At 35.2% G+C, this 10,707-nt stretch overlaps 1 protein-coding gene across 2 annotated transcripts in view; it reads right to left on the bottom strand.

Moving 5' to 3' along the window:
* Window positions 1–2,175: 2,175 nt before the first annotated feature.
* The window catches only part of EDEM3 (ER degradation enhancing alpha-mannosidase like protein 3), a 130,295-nt gene continuing 121,763 nt past the window's right edge, over window positions 2,176–10,707 (bottom strand). For both annotated transcript variants that reach the window (XM_053693848.1, XM_053693849.1), the window contains one exon: window positions 2,176–10,614. In XM_053693848.1, coding sequence (XP_053549823.1) covers window positions 10,226–10,614 — 389 coding nt within the window. In that variant the 3' untranslated portion in view covers window positions 2,176–10,225. The remainder of the gene's footprint in view (window positions 10,615–10,707) is intronic.

The following is a 10,707-nucleotide window of genomic DNA, read 5'->3' on the forward strand; positions in this document are numbered from 1 at the left end:
ACTCACCTAGCTCCTCGGTCAGAGCGCTACAGCAGTGTAACTCACCTAGCTCCTCGGTCAGAGCGCTACTGCAGTGTAACTCACTTAGCTCCTCGTCATAGCGCTCCTGCAGTGTAACTCACTTAGCTCCTCGGTCAGAGTGCTCCTGCTGTGTAACTCACTTAGCTCCTCGTCATAGCGCTCCTGCAGTGTAACTCACTTAGCTCCTCAGTCAGAGCGCTACTGCTGTGTAACTCACTTAGCTCCTCGTCCTAGCACTCCTGCAGTGTAACTCACTTAGCTCCTCAGTCAGATCGCTACTGCAGTGTAACTCACTTAGCTCCTCAGTCAGATCGCTACTGCAGTATAACTCACTTAGCTCCTCAGTCAGATCGCTACTGCAGTGTAACTCACTTAGCTCCTCGGTCAGAGCACTACTGCAGTGTAACTCACTTAGCTCCTCATCATAGCACTACTGCAGTGTAACTCACTTAGCTCCTCGTTCATAGTGCTCCTGCTGTGTAACTCACTTAGCTCTTCGTCATAGCGTTACTGCTGTGTAACTCACATAGCTCCTCGGTCATAGCGCTCCTGCTGTGTAACTCAATTAGCTCCTCGTCATAGCGCTACTGCAGTTTAACTCACTTGGCTCCTCATCATAGCTCTACTGCTGTGTAACTCATTTAGCTCCTCGGTCATATCGCTACTACGGTGTAACTCACTTAGCTCCTCGGTTAAAGCGCTATGCTGTGTCACTCACTTAGCTCCTCGTCAAAGTGCTACTGCTGTGTCACTCACTTAGCTCCTCGTCATAGCGCTACTGCAGTGTAACTCACTTAGCTCCTCCTCATAGCGCTCCTGCAATGTAACTCAGCGCCTCGTCATAGCACTACTTCAGTGTAACTCACTTTGTGAGTGTCTGATGAATCCCATTTTCTTTCAGATCTGGTGGATGGCCGGGTGCGTGAGACGTTTACCTGGGTAAGAGATGGCAGGAGGAGGCCCTATGGGAAGAAGGCAAGCCAGAGGAGGCAGTGTTATGCTTTGGACAATGTTCTGCTGGGAAACCTTGGGGCCTGGCATTGTTGCAGACCACGTTCACCCCTTCATGCACCCTGCCACACTGCAACAATTGTTCAGGAATGGTTTGAGGAACATGACAAAGAGTTCAAGGTGTTGCCTTTGACTCCAAATTCCCCAGATCTTAATCTGATTGATAATCTGTGGGATGTGCTGGAACAACAAATCCAATCCATGGAGGCCCCACCTCATAACTAACTGCACAAAGGATCTGCAGCTAATGGTGCCAGATAGAGGATACATTCAGAGGTCTTGTGGAGTCCATGCCTCGGCGCATATGGGCTGTTTTGGCAGCACTAAGGGGATCTAAACGATATTAGGCAGGTGGTTTTATTGGTGTGGCTGATCAGTGTATAGATATATATTTTACAAAAAATTATATATATATTTAAAAATAAATAAAAGAAAAAAAGGGTGGAACTTGGAAGTCCCAGAGAGATAAGAGATGCCTTTAATAGCAAGTAATGGGGCTCTCTGTTACAGAATATTTCATATGGAAGAGAAAGTTAACAGTTTGTAGCAAATACAAATTAAACAAATGTTTTTACTACAATTTAACTTGTTTTTTGTTAAGCATATATTACTTTTCTGTCAGTTAAATAAGTATATTGTGAATTTTGAGCAAACTTTACCTGCACACAGCTGGCAAGAAAATTTAGTGAGAACAGCTTGTTTAAAATGCTTACAACATTTCAAAATAAATTTGAGTGAGCTCCAGACATACCCTGGGAACTCCTCTGGCGACAAGGGTGCTTCTGTACATCAGTATGAAGAAATAGCATTTGCCAAATGATTTATATATTTATATACTGTATAATGTCTTTTTCTGTCAGCCATAGCATGTGGTGTACAGGTATTTATATTTATATACTGTATAATCTGTATAATGCCTTTTTCTGTCAGCCATAGCATGTGGTGTACAGGTATTTATATTTATTGGGAGTCGGTAACCATTACAGAAACAGCAATGAATATTTTAATTCTTGTGTGGATTAACAATAAACCAATATCACACTGCACGGTTATTCTTGCATCATTTCAGTATTAACACAAGACTATGAAGAGATTTAATGCCCAACTTGAAAAACCTATTAGTAAAGAACGTTTAGATCGATATGGAATATTTACATTTTTTATTAAATCTTTACAATCATGACAAATGAACAATTATATATACACATCAGGATTATATACAGTGGAACCCCAAGACTTACAGTGCATAACAAAATTAGCATTGGGCTACTGCACATTTAGAACAGATAGAATCAATGCATACAGATCAAGTAAAATACACGGTTAAAGACTGGTAAAAACGGTTTAAAAATGGCTAGCGTACCATAGCCTTAGCCCTAAAAACATTGAATATATTGTGAGAAGCAGGCAGGAAGTGTACATAAATATCTATACACTGTTTATGTCTATCCAGAGCTCTCATGTCCTACTGTAGAATAAACCATTTTTATTGCCAAATGATATAAAATACCATCTTCTATAGTTGGCAATTACAGAAAATTATTTATTAAAAAGAGAAATGGATCAAAATGAACAAGTATGAAGTATGTCAAACTTTCCATGAAATCAAATATTTTAAAACAAGAGTAGTCTATGTGGGGGGGGGAATCTGGAGCAAGATTTCTTTCCATTCATTTTCTTGAATTCTTAAAAGGACAAAGTAGTGCTAGAGATATTCTCTAATGTGTTAAAGCATTTAATTAATGCACTTTATCTTGGTTTTCAAGCCAGTTAACCTCAGCCAATAATGAGCTGAATGTGGCTATACACAAGTTGTGACTGAGTGTTTAAAGTGCCTTCGCTTCGAACCAGAAAAATATTGCCCCCTGGTGTATTAGACGTAATGCGTTTAACTCCTTTGTGAGGTTTAAACACATAGCCCTGCACGAGATCAAGCTGTACAACAACACATTATGTCTATTTCATCTCCAAACAATTATAGGCAAATCTAAAAAATCATTTGAAACATTCTCTCTATGCATTTTAATTAAGTTACCAGTATAAAATGCTGAGATTTTTATTCTATTTAACAACACACTCAATAGAGTCTAGGTATAACCTGCAGTATTAATATAAACTTCATGCTGCAAAACTCAGCACAAGTAAATGCCAACAACAGGAATGCGCAATGTGTAAATGTTTTTATCTGAACAAAGTCAGAGGGAGGGTAAATACTCAGATCCAAATGCAGAAAACCGAAGTAACTGCAGAAGGCAGTGCCTAGTACTGACAAAATATTACAATAAAGGGAAGTAGTACTATTGGGGCACACTATATAAACAGTTGAGGATTATACCAAACAATGGAAGGGAGGGGAGGGGTAAGAAAGGGGCGGAACCTAAAATAAAATTTAAAGGGACAGTCTAGGCCAAAATAAACTTTCATGATTCAGATAGAGCATGTAATTTTAAACAATTTTCCAATTTACTTTTATCACCAATTTTGCTTTGTTCTCTTGGTATTCTTAGTTGAAAGCTTAACCTAGGAGGTTCATATGCTAATTTCTTAGACCTTGAAGGCTACCTCTTTTCAGAATGCATTTTAACAGTTTTTCACCACTAGAGGGTGTTAGTTCATGTATTTCATATAGATAACACTGTGCTTGTGCACGTGAAGTCTGGGAGCAGGCACTGATTGGCTAGACTGCAAGTCTGTCAAAAGAACTGAAATAAAGGGGCAGTTTGCAGAGGCTTAGATACAAGATAATTACAGAGGTAAAAAGTATATTAATATAACTGTGTTGGTTATGCAAAACTGGGGAATGGGTAATAAAGGGATTATCTATCTTTTAAAACAATAAAAATTCTGGTGTAGACTGTCCCTTTAACTTTTAATATTGTTCATTAAAAACTAAGACACACATTAAAATCATTTAAAAGACATACAAATACATATGCCTGCCCTCTGTTAAGTGAGTAACAAACTAGATTTTTTTTTTTTTAAAAAACAACTTTTTTATTCTGAAGCGTAATCTGATAACTTACTTAGTTTAAAGGTGTGTGTTAAAGGGACATTATACACTCATTTTTTCTTTGCATATATGTTTTGTAGATGATCTATTTATATAGTCCATAAAGTTTTTTTTTTTTTTTTTTAAATGTATAATTTTGCTTATTTTTATATAACATTGCTCTGATTTTCAGACTCCTAACCAAGCCCCAAAGTTTTATGTGAATACCGTCAGCTATCTACTCCAGCTTGCTCCTGTTTGTGTAAAGGGTCTTTTCATATGCAAAAGAAGGGGGAGGGGGGAGTGTCTTATTTCCCACTTGCAGTGGGCTTTCCAGCTACCTTTTCAACAGAGCTAAACTAAGAGGTTCTAAGTAAGTTTTTAAACAGCTTTATACTGGATTCTTATATCAGTATCTGTGCATCTTATTCTTTATAGGAGTGTCTATTACATGCAGCTATATGAAAATGAGTGTATACTGTCCCTTTAAGACCTGGCAATTTGTTTTTGTAGAGTCCGAGGACACAATTAAGTTTACTACCCAAAAGATCTGCATCTTGCACTAAACTGTCACTTTCAGGATATTTTTGTTTCATATATTTTTTTGGATAAAACTATTACAAGCCAGGTATAACAAGTGACGTAATGACTGCATAACATATACAGATAAACATTTTCAGTTTAATAAAATCATTTGAGAAAACCTAAATATACTTTGCATATACAAAATGTTTCTAACCATATAATGTAAACAGATTACGTCAACGAACAATCTGAAATCATTTTCGAAAGAAAATTACGATATGCATTGAATGTTAACCTTTTCGTTAATATAATCACTTGAGGTAGATTATTAATGAAAGGTTTGATTACGCTGGTTTAATCTAATTACGCTGTCACTAAATCACTAACATACATTTGCTTTAGGTGATCAAATACAGTCCTTCACGCCTACAGATACATTTATATGAATATCATTTATGCAAAGTCAGAAAATTAAAGGGACATTAAACCCAATTTTTTTCTTTCATGATTCAGATAGAGAATACCATTTTAAACAACTTTCTAATTTACTTATATAATCTAATTTGCTTAATTCTCTTGATATTCTTTCCTGAAAAGCATATCTAGATATGCTCAGTAGCTTCTGATTGGTGGCTGCACATAGATGCCTCATGTGATTGGCTCACCGATGTGCATTGCTATTTCTTTAACAAAAGATATCTAAAGAATGAAGCAAATTAGATAATAGAAGTAAATTGGGATGTTGTTTAAAATTGTATTCTCTGTCTGACTCATGAAAGAAAAATTTTGGGTTTAATGTCCCTTTAAGTCATTACAGATTACTTATATGGCAGTAGCAGGTTTCAAGGAGTTTTTGATTCTGTTGGAAACACCAGTATTTATAAGTTATAAGTACATCTGTTCCTGTAGTGCTACAGTCATACAAATTTATATTACTTAATTTACATCTGAATCTAGAGGTTCACTGTCCCCCAACCCTCGCAGACAAAGTGACATGGGAGAAAGCATTACTGTACCGCACAGTTACACCATATAATAGTATCCTGTCCACAACCAATGCAAAAGTCCTAAAAACCATAAATTTCCTGCCATGATCCACATTCATATGTAAAAACAATACAGAGATCTGTTAATTTAACGAATACCAGAAAAAAAAAAAAAGATATGGTGAACGCTTTTAATTTAATAAGAATCACAAAACCTCAAAGCCCAATACGTAGAGTTCTACTTCTGTTATGTGGATCAGAACCTTGGAGAGTATGATGCTTTCATTTATAAAGGACTCTACAATAATGGCAGTATCAGGTGAAATAGAAAGAAGTATTTTACAGGGACAATAAATGTCATTTTGTAACCGGTTCAATGTGTAGTATAATTTAAGTATTTGATAAACGCAAAACTTCTCACCACAAGCGGTCTTAAAGGGCCATTAAACCCAAACATTTTCTTTCATGATTCAGATAGAGAATACAATTTTAAACAACATTCCAATTTACTTCTATTATCTGATTTGGTGCAATCTTTAGATATCCTTTGTTAAAGGAATAGCAATGCACATTGGGGAGCCAATCACATGAGGCATCTATGTGCAGCCACCAATCAGAAGCTACTTAGCCTATCTAGATATGCTTTTCAGGAAAGAATATCAAGAGAATGAAGCAAATTAGATAATAGAAGTAAATTAGAAAGTTGTTTAAAATGGTATTCTCTATCTGAATCATGAAAGAAAAAATTTGGGTTTAATGTCCCTTTAATTTATTACTAAACATATTTTTAAAGTGAGCCCAGGAGTCATCCCCAGCCTGCAGCGTTTAATAGTAGGCGGTTCATCCAATGAGAACTGTACCACATGCCCTGTGCAATTTCCTTTCAGTCAGAACAAGCAGTCTCTGCCTGTGTTCATTTCTTATTTTTCAGCTGCCCTTTGCAAGGGTGCAAGACAGTTTGCTCAGGAAGTGTGATGAAAGGAAAATGTCTTTTCATTGGCTGTAGCGCCCGCTGCTAAAAAAATCGGAGGGCTTGGGTGAAGCCAGGCAATTAAAGGGGCATAAAACCCCAAATTTTTCTTTCATGATTCAGGGAGAGCATACAATTTTAAACTACTTCTCAATTGAATTCTAATTTGCTTTGTTCTCTTGGTATCCTTTGTAGAAAAGCATACCTAGGTATGCTCAGGAGCTAGATTGGAAGCTGCGCTTAGATACTCCTTGTCATTGGCCCTCACAATCTGTTCAGCTAGCTTCCGGTAGTGCATTGCTGCTTCTACAACAAAGAATACCAAGAGAAAAAAGCAAATATGATAATTAGGGGTGTGCATTTGTATGCATCATGAGGATAAGAAGGCGGAAGGAGGCCACTCGCGGGATCCTGCTCTTTCCGAAGCCGCATTTCTTCTTGTGAGCAAATCCAGATCCTAGTGTGCTGAACTTTCACAAGAAGAAATGCGGCTCTGGAAAGAGCCGAATCCCGTGAGTGGCCTCCTTTCGCATTTGTATCCTCACAATAGATCCAAATGCACACCCCTAACGATACTAGAAGTAAATTAGAAAGTTGACTAAAATTGCGAGCTCTATTGAAACCATTAAAGAAAAAAAAAAAGTGTGTTTTATGTCCCTTTAATAAATAAGAATTCTTGTGATTACAAGCTTCACTTTCATTTAATACTTGAATGTACTCTACACATTTTGAAGAGGTTTTTAAAAAAAAACCCATTTATTGCTCCTTTAACATAAAAATAAACAAACAATAACCCTTCTTGTTGTGCGCCAATGTCACATGATCATTTGTCTCATTTGTGGAACACAGAAGGGAACCTAACTTTCACATCTTAGCTCTGAATTTAACTCCGACCTATCCCAGCCATATAATTCAGACTGAAGTAGCTCTGCCGTTAATTCTGAAAGGACGCTGCACTCAAAAAAATATCCATTTGGTCTAAAAAACAAATTCGTTTTTAGTTTTATTTTAGAAATGATACAGTTATTTGTTATTTTTGTGAATCCCCCAGTGTTGAAAAATCCAACTTCCCTATGAGCCAATAGACTCATAGGCTACAAGTTGTACACAAACATACACGTCCTGTTTTAATGTAACTATATTAATCTTTTCCATGTACAGAATATTTTTCACACGCTTAACTAATGATCTTTCATACCATAGAAACATTTTGGGTACTAAATCTAAATACAGTGATGATAAACTAAGAATATTTATATATAGAAAATAAAATCCTTTTTGAAAATAAAGTATACAGGGGTACCTTAACATCATATCAACAGCATGCCTGAAAGTGTTAAAAAAAAAATCTTTATTTTGGGGGGGTTTTCAAGCTCAACCAATGTTTGAGCTAGTTTTACGGCAAGGTGCCATATGGGAAACAAAAACATTGGATGAGCGGTTCATCTAGGTGGGACGGCAGTGGTGTCAGTTAGTATAAAACTGATGATTTTTAACACTTTCAGGCACGCTGTTGATATGAAGGTAAGGTACCAATATATTTTATTTTCAAAAAGGATTTTTATATTTCAGTTCTAAATATTTTTTTTGTTTACCATCACTAAGTAAAAGCAGATCTATGTAATGTGATGCACAAAGAAGATCACAAATAAACTGATTTTAAAAAATCATCGGAAAATATAAGAGACTTGACAAACTCCTATAAATTACACTTATTAAACACATAATTTATTCCAGCAACAGGTTTGCAACAATAAAACAATATCAAATCATTTTTCATTTGTACTGACTCTAGAAATATAACGCCAATTTAAATTATTACTACTATTTTTTGTTTACAATATTAATATATTGTACGCATAGGATCCATATGAGTATGCTCCATCAATGGAAACAAATATCAATGTTATTCCCCAACTATAAAAATGTTTTCCTGAACAAATATAACAGGGATCACAGGAATTTTAAGTAGAATTGGAAGTCATGGCCAAATCCAATGTCTAATGCATTTCACTTTTTCATTGCAGTAAGTTTGTTTCTTATTTTGCAATAAGTTTGCTATAACAGGGCGACTGAAACATACTTCCCTAATATGCCCTATTTTATAATAAAAATAATATGATTAGTTTTAATGCTAAGTAGACTAAGCTTGAGAATTTAATTGAAAAGGACGAAAAAGTTTTATCTTTTAAAGTTCTAATTTTCCTGTGGATTATTAGGACATAACTAGAATGTTAAGTCATAAGTTAATAGGAATGTATTCAGGGTAATTTTACATTGTTTGTCATTTATTTTGTAGTTGTTTTTTTTACTTAAGCCTTAATGTATAAATGCTCCACTAGATTTAAGATTCTAAGATCTTTTAAAAAGTATTAAACAGACTCAAAGTCTAATCCCAGTTCTTAGAAACCGATCAATGAAAGCATTTATGTCTCAGGGGCATTTTATTTAAAGAAACTATGTACTTAGGCGGACAAACAAATATAAATAAAAAAGGTATCAAAAAGAAAAGATTGTTTTAATATAAAAAGGTATTGATGTACAGATGTGTTATTTTAGGCAAACTACACATTTAATTAGAAGAATAGAAGTCTAAGAACTAAAGCTAACGCGCGTTTTACCTCCCGCTACATTAATGCTTATAATACTTTGATTTCTCTTCCCTATAGACATGTCTCTTACATGGAACGTGTGTGCACAATTATCAAATACAAGAAAGTATGATGTATCCTTTAAATGACTTGCTATTCACAGCTTTAGGTTTTTTTCAATTCTTAAAGATGAGCACATTTTGTTATATGTACATTTTTTTCAATAGCACCGATACTAGATTGTGAGCAGCAAGTGTACATGATAATGAAAAAAATGCATTTGTAGACTGTAATTCTGTGACAACAAACCTATTATCTTTAGATGACATGCAACAGCTAGTACAGTAGTAGTTACAGGGGGGAAATAAATTATAAATTCTCCAATCTTACTTTTCTCAGCAGATGGCAATGCAAAACATCTCTACTTCTTCAAAAATTTCCTCGAGCATTTTAATGACTTTGTGCACATTACAAAACAATTATTGTTTCATATATTGACTTTATAACAAAAAGGAAACAAAAAGCAAATTAAATGTTTGAAAGCTACAAAAATGGACTGGCCTATCAAAATATTTTTGTTATGGACTATAATATAGTCAAAATTAATGCAAAATATTGCATTATAATTTAAAAAAAAAATCTCCAAATCTTAAAAAAATAATAATAAAAAAAATATATAGAAAATAAGGGTAATATTAAACTAGAGGATGTTTCAGTACCATTAGAAAATCTACAAGAATCAGAACATATTTCTTGCACACTGAATTTAAAATCGTTCAATAAATATCCTAATACTCTATTTCAATTTTTTTTTAGTGATGGTAGGTAAAATGTTTACAAGAATATTTTAGGGGAGTCATTTCCTTAAAGTAAGCCCTTGGTAGACAAAATCTAGGTCCGTTTCCATAATCTGTACGAAGTTGATAGTCAATGGATCCATCACCCCATATGTAAGACATGACATGATGACTGGTGGACCCAAGAGAAACTTAAACAGAACAGTTAACTAAATATAATCCTTCAAAATTACCGTTTCCTACAACGTCCATCTGTTCAGAAGGGTATACAACATTATTTATGTGGCAGAGAAACATTTAATGTTTCTGGGGGGAAAAGTGTTTTTTTTTTTTGGTCATAGTTCATCCTTTTCCATCATTTCAAATGCTTCAATGTCTTCTTTCCAGTCTGCTAAAATTGACTCCATTGACTGAGTTTTAGTGCCCTGGGTTTCATCCACAGGGTTTTCTGAACTTTCAGATGGCTCATTGGCTTTATCGCCTAACTCTGGTAAGTCTTTTGTGGTGGATTCACTAAACCCTATTTGGTGTTTGGCATTCTGTGTATGTAAGCCATCACTGGCGGGGGGGCTAGGAAACTCTGGTTCAGAAGCCCCAGATGTTTCTTCATCGGAATCGGTATATATCCCATTATTGCTGTCATGAGGCACTGAAGTTTCTTCTGGAGTCTGTGTCTGGGAATCATTTTCAACTGGTCTCTGTTCTCCGCTTTCTCCATCCAAATCTATATAAAAAATGTATTTAAGTAAACTGTGTGTACAAAAAGATACATCTGTGCAACATTTTAACTACTTAAGTTCTACATGGAAAAATATTA

This window comes from Bombina bombina, chromosome 10 (genome assembly GCF_027579735.1).
Source record: "Bombina bombina isolate aBomBom1 chromosome 10, aBomBom1.pri, whole genome shotgun sequence".
NCBI classification, from domain to species: domain Eukaryota; kingdom Metazoa; phylum Chordata; class Amphibia; order Anura; family Bombinatoridae; genus Bombina; species Bombina bombina.